Source organism: Salvelinus sp. IW2-2015, linkage group LG8, assembly GCF_002910315.2.
Source record: "Salvelinus sp. IW2-2015 linkage group LG8, ASM291031v2, whole genome shotgun sequence".
Taxonomy (NCBI): domain Eukaryota; kingdom Metazoa; phylum Chordata; class Actinopteri; order Salmoniformes; family Salmonidae; genus Salvelinus; species Salvelinus sp. IW2-2015.
Window position 1 is genome coordinate 26,629,735 of NC_036848.1, and position 23,971 is coordinate 26,653,705.

At 43.9% G+C, this 23,971-nt stretch overlaps 2 protein-coding genes across 5 annotated transcripts in view; one reads left to right on the forward strand and one right to left on the reverse strand.

Moving 5' to 3' along the window:
* The window catches only part of si:ch211-126c2.4 (uncharacterized), a 51,674-nt gene extending 33,051 nt beyond the window's left edge, over nucleotides 1-18,623 (reverse strand). Inside the window, exons 1-5 of one of the 4 annotated variants that reach the window (XM_023992834.3) lie at nucleotides 18,502-18,623; nucleotides 9,870-11,745; nucleotides 9,626-9,671; nucleotides 4,013-4,144; nucleotides 539-634 (exon numbers count right to left, since the gene is read on the reverse strand). In XM_023992834.3, coding sequence (XP_023848602.1) covers nucleotides 539-634; nucleotides 4,013-4,144; nucleotides 9,626-9,671; nucleotides 9,870-11,432 — 1,837 coding nt within the window. In that variant the 5' untranslated portion in view covers nucleotides 11,433-11,745; nucleotides 18,502-18,623. Of the gene's footprint in view, nucleotides 1-538; nucleotides 635-4,012; nucleotides 4,145-9,625; nucleotides 9,672-9,869; nucleotides 11,746-17,320; nucleotides 17,390-17,430; nucleotides 17,536-18,501 lie in introns of those variants that run through there. The other 3 variants (XM_023992832.3, XM_023992833.3, XM_023992835.2) reach the window with 3 other exon arrangements.
* LOC111968208 (uncharacterized) overlaps nucleotides 12,848-23,971 on the forward strand; it is a 30,595-nt gene continuing 19,471 nt past the window's right edge. The window contains exon 1 of the mRNA XM_070445023.1: nucleotides 12,848-13,173. Coding sequence (XP_070301124.1) covers nucleotides 12,848-13,173 — 326 coding nt within the window. The remainder of the gene's footprint in view (nucleotides 13,174-23,971) is intronic.

Genomic DNA, 23,971 nt, shown 5'->3' on the forward strand with positions numbered 1-23,971 from the left:
GCAACTCTCCCCACAATGCAGCACACAGAAATAGAATGAATTAGAACCTCTAACGGTGGCAATTTGACTTGTAAACTCATGGGTACAATGGCTCTGGTATTGTGATGCAATAATTTCAATGGTAATGTAGAATGTTCATTCAAATGATGTTACCTGATGTGAGGCTCATGGAATGGAATGTCTATTTTGTAATGTCAGTTGAATCAACAAATCACAGCACATATTTTACTTCCTGCTTTGCTCCTATGGGTACAATTGCAATGGAAGCTACTCCACCCATTATGCCATAATAGACTTTAAATGGGGATGCCCGTTCTCTTTATTCTATTACAATGGCAGCACATGCAGTCAGGAGCAGAGGAGAAAAGATGCATATAAAAACTTGTTTGTTTGCTATATGAATGGTTATTACGGTGATCACGGTCATTAGGCTGGCCAATCACCGTCATTTAAAATTCCATGACCTGCACTGTTATTCCTTAATGAACATCCACACTACATCAACAATACAAGTTCATCTAGCTCACAGAATAATTACCTATTTTTTTCCTCTTTGCTACAGGAAAAGCATCACTGCTGGTTGGCAAGTGCTTCTGGCCTTGTTTGGGTGCTTGTAGGCTCCTTCCATTTAAACCTGTGATGAAATGGAAAATTTGTTATACAAATTAGGGAAAATAATGGCCAAAAACAAAGGATTTCATTCTTCTATTTTCAAATGTTTGACAAAAACAACCTTGTCAGGGATTTGTCTGATAAGGAAACATGGACAACAAATAACTGGGTTAACACTTACAGGTGGAATATTCACAAGTAATTAATGTACTGTTTTGGTTATACAGCTCAGACATGCATGACAGAAAAACACAGTACCATTACATTAACAGATCATATGGCAACTTACAGCACGTTCATAAAGTATTCAGACCCCTTGACTTTTTCCACAGCCTTATTCTAAAATGTATTAAATCTGCCCCCCCCCCTCAATCTACACACAATACCCCATAATGACAAAGCAAAAACAGGTTGACATTTTTGCAAATTTATTTTAAAAAATAAAGGAAATATCACATTTACATAAGTATTCAGACCCATTACTCACTACTTTGTTGAACTGCTCCAATTTGCATACCGGCCCAACGGATCCACAGATGATGCAAGCTATCACACACCACACTGCCCTTACCCACCTTGACAAAATTAAAGTAAAAATGCTGTTCATTGACTACAGCTCAGCATTGAACAACATGGTGCCCTCCAAGCTCAGGACCCTGGCACTGAACACCTTCCACTGTAACTGGATCCTGGATTTCCTGACGGGCCGCCCCCCAGTTGGTGAGGGTAGGCAACATCCGCCACGCTGACAATCAACAGGGCCCTTCAGGGGTGTGTGCTTAGTCCCCTCCTGTACTGTTCACCCACAACATACAAAACTGAAATATCACAAGTATTCAGACCCTTACTCTTTACTCTGTTGAAACACCTTTGGCAGTGATTACAGCCTTCTTGGATATGACGCTACAAGCTTGGCACACCTGTATTTGGGGAGTTTCTCCCATTCTTCTCTGCAGATCGTCTCAAGCGCTGTCAGGTTGGATGAGGAGCGTCGCTGCACAGCTATTTTCAGGTCTCTCCAGAGATGTTAGATCGGGTTCAAGTCCGGGCTCTGGCTGGGCCACTCAAGGACATTCAGAGACTTGTCCCGAAGCCACTCCTGTGTTGTCTTGACTGTGTGCTTATGGTCATTGTCCTGTTGGAAGGTGAACCGTCACCTCAGTCGGAGGTCCTGAGCGCTCTGGAGCAGGTTTTCATTAAGGATCTCTGCTCTCTTCATCTTTCCCCTCAATCTGGACTAGTCTCCCTGCAGCTGAAAAACATGCCCACAGCATGATGCTGCCACCACCATGCTTCACCGTAGGGATGGTGTCAGGTTTCCTCCAGACGTGACACTTAGCATTCATGCCAAAGAGTTCAATCTTGATTTCATCAGACCAGAGAATCTTGTTTCTCAGCTGCCCACTGCTCTGAGGCTAGGAAACACTGTCACAACCGATAAATCCACTATAATTAAGAATTTCAATAAGCATCTCTACAGCTGGCCATGGTTTCCACCTGGCTACCCCGGTCAACTGCCCAGCACCCTCCACAGTAACCCGCCAAAGCCCCCACCATTTCTCCTTCACCCAAATCCAGATAGCTGATGTTCTGAAAGAGCTGAAAATCTGGACCCCTACAAATCAGCTGGGCTAGACAACCTGGACCCTCAACTTATCTGTTGAAATTGTTGCAACCCCTATAACTAGCCTGTTCAACCTCTTGTATCGTCTGAGATTCCCAAAGATTGGAAAGCTGCCGCGGTCATCCTCCTCTTCAAAGGGGGAGACACTCTAGACCCAAACTGCTACAGATCTATATCTATCCTACCCTGTCTTTCTAAGGTCTTCGAAAGCCAAGTCAACAAACAGATTACCGACCATTTCGAATCCCACCGTACCTTCTCCGCTATGCAATCTGGTTTCAGAGCTGGTTATGGGTGCACCTCAGCCACGCTCAAGGTCCTAAACGACATCATAACCGCCATCGATAAGAGACAATACTGTGCAGCTGTATTCATCGACCTGGCCAAGGCTTTCGACTGTCAATCACCACATTCTTATTGGCAGACTCGACAGCCTTGGTTTCTCAAATGATTGCCTCTACCAACTACTTCTCTAATATAGTTCAGTGTGTCAAATTGGAGGGCCTGTTTTCCGGACCTCTGGCAGTCTATGGGGGTGCCACAGGGTTCAAACCTTGGGCCGACTCTTCTCTGTATACATCAATGATGTTGCTCTTGCTGCTGGTGATTCTCTAATACACCTCTACACAGACATTCTGTATACTTCTGGCCCCTCTTTGGACACTGTTAACTAACCTCCAGACGAGCTTCAATGCCATACAACTCTCCTTCCGTGACCTCCAACTGCTCTTAAAAGTAAAACTAAATGCATGCTATTCAACCGATCACTGCCCGCACCTGCAAATCTCCCTCACTAGCTTTAAGCACCAGCTGTCAGAGCAGCTCACATATCACTGCACCTGTACATAGCCCATCTGTAAACAGCCCATCTATCTACCTACCTCATCCCCATACTGTATTTATCTTGCTCCTTTGCACCCCAGTATCTCTACTTGCACATTCGTCTTCTGCACATCAACAATTCCAGTCTTTAATTGCTATATTGTAATTACTTCGCCACCATGGCCTATTTATTGCCTTAATTAACTCCCTTATCTTACCTCATTTGCACTCACTGTATATAGACTTTGTTTTCTTTGTTCTACTGTATTATTGACTGTACGTTTTGTTTATTCCATGTGTAACTCTGTTGTTGTATGTGTCGAATTGCTATGCTTTATCTTGGCCAGGTCGCAGTTGCAAATGAGAACTTGTTCTCAACTAGCCTACCTGGTTAAATAAAGGTGAGAAAAAAGTGGTGCTTTTGGAAAACTCCAAGCGGGCTGTCATGTGCCTTTTAATAAAGAGTGGCTTCTATCTGGCCACTCTACCATATAGGCCTGATTGGTGGAGTGCTGCAGGGTCAACTGTGGGACCTTCTATAGACAGGTGTGTTTCTTTCCAAATCATGTCCAATCAATTGAATTTACCACAGGTGGACTCCAATCAAGTTGTAGAAACATCTCAAGGATGATCAATGGAAACAGGATGCACCTGAGCTCAATTTGGAGTCTCATAGCAAAGGGTCAGAATACTTACGTAAATAAGGTATCTGTTTATTTTTTATAAATTTGAAAATTTGATAAACTTGTTTTCGCGTTGTCATTATCTATTGTGTTGTGTGTAGATTGAGGGGGAAATTATTAAATTTTATTACGCAACAAAATCTGGAAAAAGTCAAGGGGTCTGAATATTTTCCAAATGCACTGTACATGAAGCTGTGGGATCAAGCTTTTAAGATTCTCATACTGGGCAGTTAGGTTTAATTCCAACACTCTCATACAATGCTGTTCATACCTGAAGAGAGGCTGGGGTTTTCAGTGGAGTGGGTTGCCATAGCTCTTACTGCAGGATGCCTGAGGCTAGCTATGGATCTCTGAGTGCCATAGGATTGAGGTTTCCTCAGGCCAGTGCTCGTCAGCTTGGATTCTATAAATTCAACAATAAATTAGAGGTGATGACTGAGGGAATCAAAACAAAAAAGTGTCACATGCTTTGTAAACAGGTGTAGACAAACAGTGAAATGCTGTATTACTGGCCCTTCCTAAGAATGCAGAGAAAGAAAATAGAACAATAATAGAAAAGTAAAACATGTAATAAATACACAATGAGTAACAATAACTTGGCAGTGCTTTCAGAAAGTATTCAGACCCCTTCCCTTATTTCACATTTTGTTACGTTACAGCCTTATAAAAAAAATACCTTATTTACAACAGGTGAACTCCAATCAAGTTGTAGAAACATCTCATAGATGAGTGTCATAACAATGGTGCCGGAGAAGGCTGACGTTTTACGTGTCCCCAACCGATTGTGTTTTTTGTAACTTATTTTGTATTTAATGTTGCCGCTACCATCTTTTATGACCGAAAATAACTTCGGGACATAAGGACTGCGATTACTCACCATGGAGTGACAGAATCTTTTTTTTCCTTTAACGAGTCCGACGAGCCCAACGCGAATGATATACTGCTTTCTCGGGAACAGGCCCAGATCCCCGTGATTTGCGTGAAGAGGAGGCGGAGAAAAATGGGCCCGAGAGCAGGCTGCTTTGAGAATTTGTATGCGATCGAATAAACCCCCACTTCCTTCCATTCTGCTAGCAAACGTGCAATATTTGGAGAATAAAATCTATGAGCTACACAGAAGATTAAAATAACGGGACATTCAAAACTGTAATATCTTATGCTTCACGGAGTCGTGGCTGAACGACGACACAATCAACATACAGCTGGTGGTTTATATGCTGTACCGGCAGGATAGAACAGCGGCGTCTGGTAAGACAAGGGGCGGCAGACTATGTATATTTTTGTAAATAACAGCTGGTGCACGATATCTAAGGAAGTCTCAAGCTATTGCTCGCTTAAATGTAGAGTATCTCATGATAAGCGGTAGACCACACTATCTACCTAGAGAGTTCATGTGTATTTTTCAGAGCTGTCTACATACCACCACAGACTGAGGCTGGCACTAAGACAGCATTGAACAAGCTGTATTCCACCATAAGAAAACACTAACCCAGAGGCGGAGCTCCAAGTAGCCAGGGACTTCAAATGTGCAACCAGAGGGGGATTTTTATTTTATAAAATAAAAACTCTAGACCACCTTTACTCTCCACACACAGAGATGCGTACAAAGCTCTCCCTCGCCCTCCATTTGGCGAATCTGACCATAATTCTATCCTCCTGATTCCTGCTTACAAGCAAAAATTAAAGCAGGAAGCACCAGTAACTCGGTCAATAAAAAAGTAGTTAGATGAAGCAGGTGCTAAGCTACAGGACTGTTTTGCGAGCACAGACTGGAATATGTTCCAGGATTCTTCCTATGGCATTGAGGAGTACACCATGTCAGTCATTGGCTTCATCAATAAGTGCATCGATGACGTCCCCCCACAGTGACTGTACATACATACCCCGCCCAGAAGACATGAATTACAGGCAACATCCGCACTGAGCTAAAGGCTAGAGCTGCCGCTTTCAATGAGCGGGACTCTTACCCGGAAGCTTATAAGAAACACGCTACGCTCTCTGACGGACCATAAAACAGGCAATGCGTCAATACAGGACTAAGATCGAATCGTACTACACCGGTTCCGAGCTTACCAGACAAGCTAAACTATTTGCTACGCTCGCATCGAGGAAAATAACACTGAAACATGCATGAGAGCACCAGCTGTTCCGGAAGACTGTGTGATCACGTTCTGCGCAGCCGATGTAAGACCTTTAAACAGGTCAATATTCACAAGGCCGCAGGGCCAGACGGGCATGCACTGACCAACTATAGCAAGTGTCTTCACTGACATTTTCAACCTCTCCCTGTCTGAGTCTGTAATACCAACATGTTTTAAGCAGACCACCATAGTGCCTGTGCCCAAGAACACCAAGGAACCTGCCTAAATGACTACTGACCTGTAGCACTCACATCTGTAGACATGAAGTGCTTTGAAAGGTTGGTCATGGCTCACATCAACACAATTATCCAGGAAACCCTAGACCCACTCCAATTTGCATACCGCCCCAAAAGATCCACAGACAATGCACTCTATTGCACTCCACACTGCCCTTTCCCACCTGGACAAAAGGATCACCTATGTGAGAATACTATTCATTGACTACAGCTCAGCATTCAACACCATAGTGCCCTCACAGCTCTTGAACAAGCTAAGGACCCTGAGACTAAACACCTCCCTCTGCAACTGGATCCTGGACTTCCTGACGGGCCTCCCCCAGGTGGTAAGGGTAGGTAACAACACATCCGCCACGCTGATCCTCAACACAGGGCCCCTCAGGGGTGTGTTTTCAGTCCCCTCCTGTACTACCTGTTCACTTATGACTGCATGGGCAGGCACGACTCCAACACCATCATTAAGTTTGCCGATGACAACAGTGGTAGGCCTGATCGCTGACAACGAGACAGCCTACAGGGAAAAGGTCAGAGACCTGGCCGTGTGGTGCCAGGACAACAACCTCTCCCTCAATGTGATCAAGACAAAGGAGATTATGTGGACTGCAGGAAAAGGAGGACCGAGCACATCCCCATTCTCATCGATAGGGCTGTAGTGGAGCAGGTTGAGAGCTTCAAGTTCCTTGGTGTCCACATCACCAACAAACTAACATGGTCCATGCACACCAAGACGTGAAGGGGGCACAACAAAACCTATTCCCCCTCGTGAGACTGACAAGATTTGGCCTGGGTCTTCAGATCCTCAAAAGGTTCTACAGCTGCACCATCGAGAGCATCCAGACTGGTTGCAGCACTGCCTGATATGACAACTGCTCGGCCTCCAACCGTAAGGCACTATAGAGGGTAGTGTCAACGGCCCAGTACATAACCGGGGCCAAAATCCAGGACCTCTATACCAGGCAGTCAGAGGAAGACCTAAATATTTTCAAAAATTCCAGCCACCCTAGTCATGGACTGTTCGCTCTGCTTAATCAAATGGATACCCAGACTATTTGAATTGCGCTCCCCTTCCCCACCGCTACGCTGTTGTTATCATCTATGCATAGTCACATTAATAACTCTACCTACATGTACATATTAACCAGTGCCCCCGCACATTGACTATGTTCCGATAGACCCCTGTATATAGTCTCGCTATTGTAATTTTACTGCTGCTCTTTAATTACTTGTTACTGTTCTTATCCATATTAAACATTTTTTAACTGCATTGTTGGTTAGGTGCTCATAAGTAAGCATTTCACAGTAAGGTCTACTACACCTGTTGTATTCGGTGCATGTGACTCAAAATATGATTTGATGATCGCTCTTCAAGAGAGCGAGAGTTGCACCCCTTCTGAAAAAACCTACACTCGATCCCTCCGATGTCAACAACTACAGACCAGTATCCCTTCTTTCTTTCTCTCCAAAACTCTTGAACGTGCCGTCCTTGGCCAGCTCTCCTGCTATCTCTCTCAGAATGACCTTCTTGATCCAAATCAGTCAGGTTCAAGACTAGTCATTCAACTGAGACTGCTCTTCTCTGTCACGGAGGCGCTCCGCACTGCTAAAGCTAACTCTCTCTCCTCTGCTCTCATCCTTCTAGACCTATCGGCTGCCTTTGATACTGTGAACCATCAGATCCTCCTCTCCACCCTCTCCGAGTTGGGCATCTCCGGCGCGGCCCACGCTTGGATAGCGTCCTATCTGACAGGTCGCTCCTACCAGGTGGCGTGGCGAGAATCTGTCTCCACACCACGTGCTCTCACCACTGGTGTCCCCCAGGGCTCTGTTCTAGGCCCTCTGCTATTCTCGGTATACACCAAGTCACTTGGCTCTGTCATATCCTCACATGGTCTCTCCTATCATTGCTATGCAGACGACACACAATTAATCTTCTCCTTTCCCCCTTCTGATAACCAGGTGGCGAATCGCATCTCTGCATGTCTGGCAGACATATCAGTGTGGATGACGGATCACCACCTCAAGCTGAACCTCGGCAAGACGGAGCTGCTCTTCCTCCCGGGGAAGGACTGCCCGTTCCATGATCTCGCCATCACGGTTGACAACTCCACTGTGTCCTCCTCCCAGAGTGCTAAGAACCTTGGCGTGATCCTGGACAACACCCTGTCGTTCTCAACTAACATCAAGGCGGTGACCCGTTCCTGTAGGTTCATGCTCTACAACATTCGCAGAGTACGACCCTGCCTCACACAGGAAGCGGCGCAGGTCCTAATCCAGGCACTTGTCATCTCCCGTCTGATTACTGCAACTCGCTGTTGGCTGGGCTCCCTGCCTGTGCCATTAAACCCCTCAAACTCATCCAGAACGCCGCAGCCCGTCTGGTGTTCAACCTCCCCAAGTTCTCTCACGTCACCCCGCTCCTCCGCTCCTCTCACTGGCTTCCAGTTGAAGCTCGCATCCGCTACAAGACCATGGTGCTTGCCTACGGAGCTGTGAGGGGAACGGCACCTCCGTACCTTCAGGCTCTGATCGGCCCTACACCCAAACAAGGGCACTGCGTTCATCCACCTCTGGCCTGCTCGCCTCCCTACCACTGAGGAAGTACAGTTCCCGCTCAGCCCAGTCAAAACTGTTCGCTGCTCTGGCACCCCAATGGGGAACAAACTCCCTCACGACGCCAGGTCAGCGGAGTCAATCACCACCTTCCGGAGACACCTGAAACCCCACCTCTTTAAGGAATACCTAGGATAGGATAAAGTAATCATTCTAACCCCCCCCCCCTTAAAAGAGTTAGATGCACTATTGTAAAGTAGTTGTTCCACTGGATATCATAAGGTGAATGCACCAATTTGCAAGTCGCTCTGGATAAGAGCGTCTGCTACATTACTTAAATGTAAATGTAAATGATCAATGGAAACAAGATGCATCCGAGCTCAATTTCAAGTCTCATAGCAAAGGGTCTGAATACTTAAGTAAATAAGGTGTTTTTTTGTTTTGCAATAAATGTGCAAAAATGTCTAAACCTGTTTTCACTTTGTCATTATGAGATAGTGTGTTGATTGATGACTTTAAAATTTAAGCCATTTTAGATTAAGGCTGTAACAAAATGTGGAAAAAGTCCAGGGGTCTGAATACTTTCCGAATGCACTGTGTCTAAAAACGTCAATCTTAAATTGTATCTCTTGATTCTTCGCCGCTGCCGCCGCCTCCTCCTCCTCCTTCCCTAGAACCTTTTTATCAAATGCGTTTGAGAAAGAGGATGTAAGGAATCAGGGAAGTATGACTGAGATTCCCTTTAGGCTGTCTCAGTAGTCTAAAATGGCTTCTTCTCCTCATATATTTTCCTTCATGAACACAGAGGTAAAAGGAAAAGATAAGTTTCCACTATATTGCTTTCACCTGCCATGTTCTGCCAAATCAGTAATCAGCAGAGGATAAGATAAGAGGAAAGGTTTAAACTTTGAGACAGAGCCATACATACCCAAAAGATTCAAAGGAACAGCTACTCACCTGCAATTGTGCTACGCCTACTACTGGAAGTACTTTCTGTCGAGGCCTAGGAGAGAAATTGAGGAAAAGAACTGACTGGATAGCGTTGTACAATCTGTTGATTCAATCTTACTAAATACAGTGGATGGATTGGTAGAGGATAATATCAAACTCATAAATATAGCCTTCATATTAAAATGTTTAGAATTTTTTAAATAAATATATCCTTTTCAGATGCAACCACTTAGCATTCCCCATAGCCTACCTGCTGAGAAACAGTGACCGCAGCATGTCCCGAGGCATCTGCTCGTGTTTTGCATCTTGTGCTGGGTATGGCAGAGGATGGCTCCGAGGGGGCTGAAGCCACGGGGGCTGTCTTGGTCTTTGGTGGGCAAGTCAGTGATGGAAGCTGGGACACAGATCTCAGTGGGGGTAGCAGTGATTTGGGATTGGAGGTGACACTCGGGGGCTGAAGGAACGTCTTCCTATAAGTGGCGAGTTTAGAGACAGCAGGTGGTTTGGCTGGTTTTGGCAGGAAGCCCGAAGATAACCTTTTCCACACATCTGAGGGTCTCTCCGGTTTCCTTAAAGCCTTAGATGTAACCATGGGCGTGGATGTGAGCAGAAAGTTGGGACCCAACTCCAGCGTATCATCCAAGGTGAAGGGGTCACCATCTCTCCCGGACGGGCCTGGTTGGAACTGTACCCTATGGTCACGGACATCGACTTCAGAACTTTTTGTTGGTTCGTGGTCAGTTTGAAAAGAGGGGCGTGCATTGCCAACAATGGTCACTGGCTCAGTGGTTGCATTTAAATGAGGGTTAGTACGAAAAGTATTGTTTAGAAGTTGTTTGGTACCATCATAAGTCTCTTGCTCAGTGGTTGTATTGAACTTCATAGGAGGGCAAGCTTCAAAGGTGTCTTTCATTGGCCTACTAATCTCCACAGACTCCAGCGCAGTAGTCGTGACATTGGGCTCATTGGTCTCAGTTTTGGGCTCCAGTGTTGGTTCAACCATAAGCTCAAAGGTGCCATTGTTCACCCTCTTGTCATCACACAAGGAACCAGATGTTGACGAGGACAATGGCACCGTACAGGACGCAGACATCTCACTATCAGGGCAAATTATGTGTGTGACATTAGCATTTGAGAGACAGAAAGAGGCAACACTTGATTTTCGGACCACAGCAGACACAGCAACATTGGTGGTCAGGTTCTGTACCTTATGTTCTAAGGAATGCAGACTTTCTTTGCTGCCCTCGAATGCAGATATGTCATGTGTGCCCTCCAGGGAAGCTCTGGAACAGCTATTGATTGATATAGTCTCCCTGAGAGCTGTTGGTGTAGGACTTCCCTGCAAACTGAGACAAAAATATGAGCCCCTTTGCAAATCTTTATTTGCATCCTCTGGTTTAGTAAAACTCTCTTTCATAGAAATGCAAGTCTCCGGAGGTGTGTGTGACAAATCCATTGTAGAGCTGCCAATGGTGGGCTCCACCATAGGCAAAAAGCAGGAGTCTATAGTGTCCTCAAATAAACTTTCTCCGGTGCAGTTCGGTAAAGTTTCATCTTGAATCCTGAAGATCTTTGAGGCATGCATGGGACTCAAAATTGGGGAACGGGACTTCTGCCCGTTGAATCCCAGATGGATGGGTTGTAAAATAGGGGTGAGCATGGTTCTTTGGTTAGAGGACCACCGCTTGGCTCTGGGCTCCCCACTGATACCACTGTGCTGTGATGGTGTAGATGAATGACAGCTGTCTTTAAGAGGTGAAGTTTCTCCACTTATAACACTAGAGTCTGGCAGAGTGTCCATATGGAGTGACATTCAGGAGACGTCTGTATTTGGCCCGGTGCACTCAAGGTGGATAGTTGGACAATTCAGTTGCGCTGTCTGACTGGTTATCTCTGGGCTGCTTTCAGACTAAATGGGATCTTCCTTGCAAATTGGTTGCTTAATTTAGCATCAATAGGCCTGACATCAGTGGAATGGGACTAATTGACACTGCTGGTGTTTCTTGGGTACTTCTTTGCTCCACAGAGCCAGGTGGCAGATTCTGTACTTTATGCTTCAAAGCAGAAACATGTTCGTGACCCCAGAGATCATTGGCAGTGAGGTTCAGATTGTCCTTGTCAGTGGCCTGTAGGGTAGAAATAGAAATTCCCATAATCAAATCAATGTACAAACAAAATTAGATACGCCCAACAGGCAAAGGCTGCAGCTATGACTAGGTTAAATAACTGAATATTTTATGAGTTAAACCATAATAGGATAGACCCAATATGGAACAAATGGGAGGAACAGGGGCTAAATGTAGGATAACATTCAAGTTAATATTTTTTTCAATCTTCATAGATTAAATATATTTTTTAATCTAAATAATAATCACATTACAGATCAAGCTGTAAAGCTTTACATCACACCAATGTTTGCATTGTAGCACCTACAGATGAAACATTAAGGCGTCTTAAAGGGGACTGGAAACACTAAGTAATCCTAACTAAAGAGATTTATTTAATCCACTAATGTTAAACATGTGCATTTAACATAGAAACATCTCTATTTTTCAGATTTTGATCTTGAACAATGTTTATTAACGATATGGGTTGCGCAATCTTGGCAGGATTTACCAAATGTTTTGGCGGGGAGACAAAGTGAATGCTGCCACTGGGAGGCACCTCGCCTCCACCAGACCTGAAAGGTTTCTCACAACTTTGACAGCTCTGCCATTGAGATAACAATATTAAGGTAAGAAACTGTATACAATTCATTTTTATATTGGTAATTATAATATACTGACCAAAAATAAAACATGTAAAGTGTTGGTCCTATGTCAAAAATAATTTCTCAAATTTTGTGCACAAATTCTTTTTACGACACTGATAGTGAGCATTTCTCATTTGCCAAGAACCCAGCCACCTGACAGGTGTGGCACATCAAGAAGCTGATTAAACAGCATGATCATTAGACAGGTGCACCAGATGTCTCAAGTTGAGGGAGTGTGCAATTGGCATGTTGACTGTAGTAATGTCCGCCAGAGCGGTTGCCAGAAAATGTCATGTTAATTTCACTACAATGAACCACATCCAAATTTATTTTAGAGAATTTGACAGTGCATCCAACCAGCCTCACCAACCACAGACCATGTTCAGTCCCCAGCTGTGCCCTAGGGCACCATATGTGAATTGATTGCCCCCCCCATCTATCTTCAGAGCTCGTGCTGTTAGGTGACCTAAACTGACATGCTTAACACCCCGGAAATCCTACAATCTAAGCTTGATGCTCTCAATCTCACACAAATTATCAAAGAACCTACGAGGTACGACCCCAAATCCGTAAACACAGGCACCCTCATAGATATCATCCTAACCAACCTGCCCTCCAAATACACCTCTGCTGTCTTCAACCAGGATCTCAGCGATCACTGCCTCATTGCCTGCGTCCGTAATGTGTCTGCGATCAAACAACCACCCCTCATCTCTGTCAAACTCTACCCAAAACACTTCAGCGAGCAGGCCTTTCTAACCGACCTGGCCCAGATATCCTGGAAGGATATTGACCTCATTCCGTCAGTAGAGGATGCCTGGTTATTCTTTAAAAGTGCTTTCCTCAACATCTTAAATAAGCACGCCCCATTCAAAAAAAAATTGAACCAGGAACAGATATAGCTCTTGGTTCACTCCAGACTTGACCAGCACAAAAACATCCTGTGGCATACTGCATTAGCATCAAATAGACCCCGCGATATGCCACTTTTCAGGGAAGTTAGGAACCAATATACACAGGCAGTTAGGAAAGCAAAGGCTACATTTTTCAAACAGAAATTTGCATCCTGTAGCACTAACTCCAAAAAGTTCTGGGGCGCTGTAAAGTCCATGGAGAATAAGAGCACCTCCTCCCAGCTGCTCCCTGCACTGTCACCACCGATAAAGCAACGATAATTGAGATTTTCAATAAGCATTTCTCTACGGCTGGCCATGCTTTCCACCTGGCTACCCCGGTCAACAGCCCTGCATCCCCCCACAGCAACTTGCCCAAGCCTCCCCATTTCTCCTTCACCCAAATCCAGATAGCTGATGTTCTGAAAGAGCTGCAAAATCTGGACCCCTACTAAATCAGCCGGGCTAGACAATCTGGACCCTCTCTTTCGAAAATGATCCACCACAATTGTTACAATCCCCATTACTAGCCTGTTTAACCTCATATCGTCTGAGATCCCCAAAGACTGGAAAGCTGCCGCGGTCATCCCCCTTCTTCAAAGGGGGACACACTCTAGACCCAAACTGCTACAGGCCTATAGCCATCCTACCCTGCCTTTCTAAGGTCTTCGAAAGCCAAGTTAACAAACAGATCACCGACCATTTCAAATCTCACCGTACCTTCTCCGCTATGCAATCTGGTTTCCAAGCTGGTCATGGGTGCACCTCAGCCACGCTCAAGGTCCTAAACGATATCATATCCTCCATCAACCTGGCCAAGGCTTTTGACTCTGTCAATCACCACGTTCATATCGGCAGACTAAACAGCCTTGGTTTCTCAAATGACTGCCTCGTCTGGTTCGCCAACTACTTCACACAGAGTTCAGTGTGTCAAATCGGAGGACCTGTTGTCCGGACCTCTGGCAGTCTCTATGGGGGTGCCATAGGGTTCAATCTTCGGGCCGACTTCTCTGTATACATCAATGATGCTGGTTATTCTCTGATCCACCTCTACGCAGACGACACCATTCTGTATACTTCTGGCCCTTTGGACACTGTTAACTAACCTCCAGACGAGCTTCAATGCCATTACAACTCTCCTTCCATGGCCTCCAACTGCTCTTAAATGCAAGTAACACTAAATGCATGCTCTTCAACTGATCGCTGCCCACACCTACCAGCCTGTCCAACATCACTACTCTGGACGGTTCTGACTTAGAATATGTGGACAACTACAAATACCTCGGTGTCTGGTTAGACAGTAAACTCTTTTCATACTTACATTAAGCATCTCCAATCCAAAATTAAATCTAGAATCGGCTTCCTATTTCGCAACAAAGCATCCTTCACTCATGCTGCCAAACAGACCATAGTAAAACTGACTATCCTACTGATCCCTGACTTCGGCGATGTCATTTACAAAATGGCCTCCAACACACTACTCAACAAATTGGATGCAGTCTATCACAGTGCCATCCGTTGTCACCAAAGCCACATATACTACCCACCACTGCAACCTGTATGCTCTCGTTGGCTGGCCCTCGCTTCATACTCGTCGCCAAACCCACTGGCTCCAGGTCATCTATAAGTCTTTGCTAGGTAAAGCCCCGCCTTAGATCACTGGTCACCATAGCAGCACCCACCCGTAGCACACACTCCAGCAGGTACATGTTCACTGGTCACCCCCAAAGCCAATTCCTCCATTGGCCACCTTTCCTTCCAGTTCTTTGCTGCCAATGACTGGAACAAACTGCAAAAATCACTGCAGCTGTTGACTCACACCTTCCTCACTAGCTTTAAGCACCAGCTGTCAGAGCAGCTCACAGATCACTGCACCTGTACATAGCCCATCTGTAAATAGCCCATCCAACTACCTCATCCCCATATTGTTATTTTCTTCTCCTTTGCGCCCCAGTATCTCTACTTGCACATCTATCACTCCAGTGTTTAATTGCTATATTGTAATTATTTCACCACTATGGCCTATTTATTGCCTTACCTCCCTTATCCTACCTCATTTGCACACACTGTATATATACTTTCTATTGTGCTATTGTCTGTACGTTTGTTTGTTGTTTGTGACGCACTGCTTTGCTTTATCTTGGCCATGTCACAGTTGTAAATGAGAACTTGTTCTCAACTAGCCTACCTGGTTAAAAACTATATATAAGGGCCTAATGAACTTGTCAATTGACTGATTTCCTTATATGAACTGTAACATCTTTGAAATTGTTGCATGTTCCATTTATATTTTTGTTCAGTGTATTACATTAGTATTTTTTCTCTCCAATTGAGGAGTCTGAAATCATCACAAGTTAACAAGCCGAGTAGACAGTCTACCAAAATGAGGCAAGGTCGCTAGCTAGCTAAACTAACATTTGCTACTTGATTTCGCTCTGTCATCTTGTCTTTATGTTTAATGTTTTTTGATAACTGTACAAAATAAAACACTTATATTGACAATTCGAAGAGCATTTGTCATTAGGTAGGCTATTATTAGCTAGAGCTAAAACGAACTGGCGAGTGAGTCGATAAGTAGCTAGCTCGCTAGAAGAGAGGGCTGCTGCAGGATTATTGATAACGTTATTTTACCAGTAAAATGTAGCTTTTAGAATGTACCTTTTAATGTGGCGCAACAAGTCATGTTGTTTTCATCGGATTACTTAAATGCTCCTACTGTAAGTCACCCACGCACATTCATCCACTAAAATAATTCCAGCATCCAAATAGCACACCACCCGAAAGGAAAGAGACATATGGTTCCAAAACGTGTAATAATATTTGGCAATTGTCTTGTAGCCTGAATTGATGTGGCCACTGCTGTCCGTGCGCGACTCGGCCATACATCTATGCCTTGGCGAAACGTTGGTGTTCTCATCAAACCACACTTTCAAGTGCATTTGCTCTTTTTTCATGTGCCTTACATGCAGTGATGATAAATAATGGTGTAATAGCCTACAGCTTTCTTGGCATTTAGTTTTAATTAGTGACGCACCAATACAACATTTTTGGCCGATACCGATATTTTCCTTGCAAAAAATAAAAAATTACACTGATACCGATAACCGACATTTACAATTTTAGCGGCCTTTTAAGCATTCCTCTTACAGTTAAATAGTTACACACACACACGAACGCAGCAGTCTAAGGCACTGCATCTCAGTGCAAGAGGCGTCACTACAGTCCCTGGTTCAAATCCAGGCTGTATAACAGCCGGCCATTTTTGGGAGTTCCATAGGGTGGCACACAATTGAACCAGCGTCATCCGGGTTTGGCCGGGGTAGGCCGTCATTGTAAATAAGAATCTGTTCTTAACTGACTTGCCTAGTTAAATGAAAGGTTACACATACCAAAAAGTTGTTTTGTTGGCATTACGCATGTCCTCATTAACAGTAAAACAATCAAAACCTATTTCTTTCACTTTGTTGCCGGTTGTCGTGGTAATACAATGAAAGTTTAGATGCGATCACCATATAAGTTAAAAGATGAAAAAGCCTGGAAAGAGGAGAGATGACTAGAAACGATTCGGTTGGCCGTTTTATGTGTGGATTAATTGTCGGAGTAGAGGTCCTTGTGCATTTCAGGTAAAATAACTCAATGTTTATATCCCAGGACAAATTAGTTAGCAAGAGCAAGCTAGCTAAATAGGACAAATTAACGTTAGCAAAAGCTAACTAGCTAAATTGCCAAACATGTTTAATGCTTTTCGACCTGTCCCCAAATGAATGTCATTGGTTCAGAGTTTGTTTTGATATTTTAACCTGCGTGTCGTGATCGCGTTTGGTGTGGGGGTGCAAAATAAATGTATGCACGATAGCTCACGCGCGCAGCCGGTTTGGGTTCCGTGTAAGGGCTGTATCCAGGCAATCCGCGTTGTGTCGTGCTAAGAACAGCCTTTAGCGGTGGAATATTGGCTATATACCACACCCCTCATGCCTTATAGCTTAAAAGTAAAATGGTTAGCTAACGTTAGCAGCAGTATAGCGAATACCAAATGAAACATTTTAACCAATTTACCATCGTCTTAGCTAGTGCAAGTTTTGCCAACGAAAGTACCAAGGGTTTTTTGATTCAGTAACTGGGGGGGAAAACAACTGGTAAATTAGCTAGTAAACAAACGAACTCACCCGTAGCAGACTTGCAATGTAACCAACCCGTTGAGAATCAAAAATATCACTTCTGTTCTCATTGGACAGGACACATTCCAACCTACCGGGAAAGTGGAAATGACGATTGCTTTTGTAACAGCTGGCAACATGTAGACTTCCTGTTTTCGATTCCGCCTTCAAAATAAAAGCTCGCTGTAAAAACAAAATGCTATATGATCTCATTGATAGGAAATCACAAATATATTTTAGCTGTTTCTATATTTATGGTAGTTTTGCTAACACCAGCCTCACTACGTCCCTAACTTCAGAGTCAGAAACGGCTGCTTTGTGTTAAACGAAGCCAGAGAGGTCCAACTCGGCGGAAGCTCTGTCTCCAGCAGGTGACGTTTATTCATTGTTTCGCCCACCAATGTAACGAGTTTTTTTTGTATGGAGGTCAATGAGCGTGTCGAATTTGGTGAACAAAAATAATTATGGCTTATTTGCTACGCGATGTTTACTTTATCAAATATAAGTAATGCTTAAGTAATATAAGTAAAGTTGCTACGATTGTACTGATGAGTAGGACACTTGACAACATTTATTTAAAAAAAACACTTTATATCGGAGTTGTCTGGAGATTGCTATGCACATTCATGTCATGAGGCTCGTGGCATAGCCCTCATCAACAACAACCCTCATCGAATACTTAAAAGTATTACAATAATGAGATGTATCCACTAATCCAAAGAAAGGATAGGCTGAAGCTAAACATCCCACCCTGCCGATTTGTGAACAACGACATTGGTTTAGGGTGGAGAGACGTGTACTTCTCAGTATATCCATATTCTTTGAGGAAGCTACGATAATGAAGGGACTTTGCCCTCAGACTTCAAGGCGGCACCCTACGCTGGTTGGATATGCCCGTTTCGAATGGAACGAATCATGATCTATTGTTTTACATAGGACCGTCCCAGCCTTTCTGGTCCCAGCCAGCACTTCCAGGACAATGCTGAATTTCCACGAAACGGTTTGAATTTGCTGTCTAGCAAATGAGAAGAAACGTTAACTTGTGACTGAGAAAAATTGAAAGATATCAGTTAACATTACCTAGTAGATAGTTTCCTTCTGCAGATGTTCCCAGGTACAGTTTTGAGAACAAATATATGCACTTTCAATTGAAAAAGTGAAACCAAGTCTTTGCAATTGAAAAAAAAATCTCATATCAACCCTCAGCACTTTGATGGGCAAATCCGGATTGAAAGTAAATTGAATTGAATTGAGTATGGAAAGCCAAAAGGTTCAAATCGTTGCCGACCCCCACCAGCAGCCACCAGGGGGACGCCACTACATCCAGCCAGCTCCCTGCCCCAGGGATATGGGGAGAGGGCCAGAAAGAGCTGAGGCCGACACAGGGAGGGGGGCCAATCCACGGCCAACAGGGGGTGCCACTACATCCACCCAGCTCCCCTGCACCAGGAAAAGGGGGGTGGGGGGTGACCCTGGACAGGGTACCTGATCGCTGCCAAGGCTGCAAGGGGGCACCACTCCATCCAGCCAGCTCCCTGCACTAGGGAGATCAGGGGAGAGGGGCAGAAAGGGATGGGGCCTAGGGAGAGGGGGGCCAACACTCGGATGGGGGGGGGTGACCACCGCCCGCGGCCACTTCATCCAAGGAGATGGGGGAGAGGGACCAGTGAGGTGGGGCCAACCCCCGGAGCGGTCCTAACCCCAGCCCACGGCCACCAGGGGGTGCCACTTCATTCAGCCAGTTCCTAGCATGGGCTGGGGCAACCCAGAGAATGGGGTTATTTGTTCGACAGCCTATGGAGTAATGAATGGCGTTTTTGGATTATCGCCGAAAATTACTTATTTGGTATGTATAGTGTGTGTGTGTGCCAATGTTTGTGTTGCTTCACATTCCCCGCTGTTCCATAAGGTGTTTTTTTTTTATCCGTTTTTTTAAATGTAATTTTACTGCTTGCGTCAGTTACTTGATGTGGAATAGAGTTTCATGTAGTCATGGCTATATGTAGTACTGTGTGCCTCCCATAGTCTGTTCTGGACTTGGGGACTGTGAAGAGACCTTTTGTGGCATGTCTTGTGGGGTATACATGGGTGTCCGAGGTGTGTGCCAGTAGTTTAGACAGACAGCTCAGTGCATTCAACATGTCACAATACCTCTCATAAATAAAAGTAGTGATGAAGTCAATCTCTCCTCCACTTTCAGCCAGGAGAGATTGACATGCATATTATTAATATTAGCTCTCTGTGTACATCCAAGGGCCAGCCGTGCTGCCCTGTTCTGAGCCAATTGCAATTTTCCTGTCCTTTTTTTGTGGCACCTGACCACACGACTGAACAGTAGTCAAGGTGCGACAAAACTAGGGCCTGTAGGACCTGCCTTGTTGATAGTGTCGTTAAGAAGGCATAGCATCGCTTTATTATAGACAGACCTCTCCCCATCTTAGCTACTACTGCATCAATATGTTTTGACCATGACAGTTTACAATTAGTGTTACTCCAAGCAGTTTAGTCATCTCAACTTGCTCAAAAGTCTAACAAGACGATCATTTTATCATCAATTTCTCTCAGCCAACCATCAGTCATTTGTGTAAGTGCTGTGCTTGTTGAGTGTTTTTTCCTATAAGCATGCTGCAATTCTGTTGTCAATTTGTTTACTGTAAAATAGCATTGTATCTTGTCAAACACCATTTTTCCAGAAGTTTACTAAGGGTTGGTAACAGGCTGATTGGTTGGCTATTTGAGACAGTAAAGGGGGCTTTACTATTCTTGGGTAGCGGAATGACTTTAGCTTCCCTCCAGTCCTGAGGGCACATGCTCTCTAGTAGGCTTAAATTGAAGATGTGGCAAATAGGAGTGGCAATATAGTCTGCTATTATCCTCAGTCATTTTCCATCGAGATTGTCAGACCCCGGTGGCTGGTCATTGTTGATAGACAACAATAATTTTTTCACCTCTTCCACACTGACTTTCCGGAATTCAAAAGTACAATTCTTGTCCTTCATAATTTGGTCCGATATACTTGGATGTGTAGTGCCAGCGTTTGTTGCTGGCATGTCATCCATAAGTTTGCTTATCTTGCCAATGAAAAAGTCATTAAAGTAGTTTGCAATATCAGTGGGCTTTGATGAATGAGCCATCTGATTCAATGAATGAAGCAGCCGAGTTGGCTTTTTTTCCCAAATTTTCATTTAAGGTGCCCCAAAGCTTTTTACTATCACTCGTTGTATAATTTCTCTGTTTCATAGTGTTTTTACTTTTTATTTAGTTTAGTCACATGACTTCTTAATTTGCAGTATGTTTGACAATCAGTTGGGCTGGCAGACTTAATTGCCATACATTTTGCCTCATCCCTCTCAACCATACAATTTTTCAATTCCTCATCAATCAAAGGGGATTTAACAATTTTTACAGTCATTTTCCTAATGGGTGTGTGCTTATTAGTAACTGGAATAAGTAGTTTCATAAATGCGTCAAGTGCAGCGTCTGGCTGTTCCTCATTACACACCACAGACCAGCAAATATTCTTTACATCATCAACATATGAATCACTACAAAACGTATTGTATGACGTCTTATACACTATATTAGGCCCAGCCTTTGGAACTTTGGTTTTCCTACATATGGCTATTATATTGTGATCACTACATCCTATGGATTTGGATACGGCTTTAAAGCAAATATCTGCAGCATTAGTAAAAATGTGATCAATACATGTTGATGATTTAATTCCTGTGTTTGTAACTACCCTGGTAGGTTGACAGACAACCTGATTCAGGTTGCAGGCACTGGTTACAGGTTGAAGTTTTTTCCTGAGTGGGCAGCTTGATGATAGCCAGTCAATATTTAAAATCACCCAGAAAATATGCTTCTCTCCTGATATCACATACATTATCAAGCTTTTCACACATATTACCCAGATACTGACTGTTAGACTAGACAGGAGAGCATTACAGTAACCAAGCCTGTTTGTAATAAAAGCATGGACGCGTCTCTCTGTATCAGCCTGAGATAGAAACGGACAGACCGTGGCAATGTTCCTCAGGTGGTTAAAAGCTATTTTGGTCACATTCGTAATGTGTGATTCGAAATTGAGTTCAGAATCTAAAATGACACCTACAGTTGAAGTCGGAAGTTTACATACACTTAGGTTGGAGTCGGAAGTTGACATACACTTAGGTTGGAGTCATTAAAACTCGTTTTTCAACCACTCCACAAATGTCTTGCTAACAAACTATAGTTTTGGCAAGTCGGTTAGGACATCTACTTTGTGCATGACACAAGTCATTTTCCCAACAATTGTTTACAGACAGACTATTTGACTTATAATTCACTGTATCACAATCACAACACTAAGTTGACTGTGTTTTTAAACAGCTTGGGAAATTCCTGAAAATTATGTCATGGCTTTAGAAGCTTCTGATAGGCTAATTGACATAATTTGAGTCAATTGGAGTTGTGCCTGTGGATATATTTCAAGGCCTACATTCAAACTCTGTGCCTCTTTGCTTGACATCATGGGAAAATCAAAAGAAATCAGCCAAGGACCTCAGAAAAAAAATTGGAGACCTCCAAATCAAATCAAATGTATTTATATAGCCCTTCTTACATCAGCTGATATCTCAAAGTGCTGTACAGAAATCCAGCCTAAAAACCCAAACGGCAAGCAATGCAGGTGTAGAAGGACGGTGGCTAGGAAAAACTCCCTAGAAAGGCCAAAACTTAGGAAGAAAACTAGAGAGGAACCAGGCTATGAGGGGTGGCCAGTCCTCTTCTGGCTGTGCCGGGTGGAGATTATAACAGAACATGGCCAAGATGTTCTAATAATAATAATAATGTTCAAATAATAATAATCACAGTAGTCCACAAGTCTGGTTCATCCTTGAGAGCAATTTCCAAACGCCTGAAGGTACCACGTCCATCTGTACAAACAATAGTACGCAAGTATAAACACCATGGGATCACGCAGCCGCCATACCGCTCAGGAAGGAGACGCGTGCTGTCTCCTGGAGATGAACGTACTTTGGTGCGAAAAGTGCAAATCAATCCCAGAACAACAGCAAAGGACCTTGTGAAGATGCTGAAGGAAACAGGTACAAAAGTATCTATATCCACAGTAAAACGAGTCCTATATCGACATGACCTGAAAGACCGCTTAGCAAGGAAGAAGCCACTGCTCCAAACCGCCATAAAGCCAGACTATGCACATGGGGGCACAGATTGTTATTTTTTGAGAAATGGTCTGATGAAACAAAAATAGAATTGTTCGGCCATAATGACCATCATTATGTTTGGAGGAAAAAAGGGGAAGCTTGCAAGCCGAAGAACACCATCCCAACCGTGAAGCACGGGGGTGGCAGCATCATGTTGTGGGTGTGCTTTGCTGCAGGAGGGACTGGTGCACTTCACAAAATAGATGGCATCATGAGGGGGGAAAAATATGCGGATATATTGAAGCAACATCTCAAGACATCAGTCATGAAGTTAAAGCTTGGTCACAAATGGGTCTTCCAAATGGACAATGACCCCAAGCATACTTCCAAAGTTGTGGAAAATGACTTAAGGACAACAAAGTCAAGGTATTGGAGTGGCCATCACAAAGCCCTGACCTCAATCCTATAGAACATTTTTGGGCAGAACTGAAAAACTGTGTGCGAGCAAGGAGGCCTACAAACCTGACTCAGTTACACCAGCTCTGTCATGAGGAATGGGACAAAATTCACCCAACTTATTGTGGGAAGCTTGTGGAAGGCTACCTGAAACATTTGACCCAAGTTAAACAATTTAAAGGCAATGCTGCCAAATACTAATTGAGTGTATGTAAACTTCTAACTCATTGGGAATGTGATGAAAGAAATAAAAGCTGAAATAAATAATTCTCGCTACTATTATTCTGACATTTCACATTCTTAAAATAAAGTGGCGATCCTAACTGACCTAAGACAGGGAATATTTACTGGGATTAAATGTCAGGAATTGTGAAACTGAGTTTAAATGTATTTGACTAAGGTGTATGTAAACTTCTGACTTCAACTGTATGTTAGCACAGCTGAAAACTGTCGTTCTGATTAAAGAAGCAATAACACTGGCCTTCTTTAGACTAGTTGAGTATCTGGAGCATCAGCATTTGTGGGTTCGATTACAGGCTCAAAATGGCCAGAAACAAAGAACTTTCTTCTGAAACACATAAGTCTATTCTTGTTCTGAGAAATCAAGGCTATTCCATGCGAGAAATTTCCAAGAAACTGAAGATCTCGTACAATGCTGTGTACTACTCCCTTCACAGAACAGAGCAAACTGGCTCTAACCAGAATAGAAAGAGGAGTGCGAGGCCCCCGTGCACAACTGAGCAAGAGGACAAGTACATTAGTGTCTAGTTTGAGAAACAGATGCCTCACAAGTCCTCAACTGGCAGCTTCATTAAATAGTACCCGCAAAACATAGTAGTACCCGCAAAAGTCTCAATGAAGAGGGGACTCTGGGATGCTGGCCTTCTAGGCAAAGAAAAAGCCATATCTCAGACTGGCCAATAAAAAAATATATATTAAGATTGGCA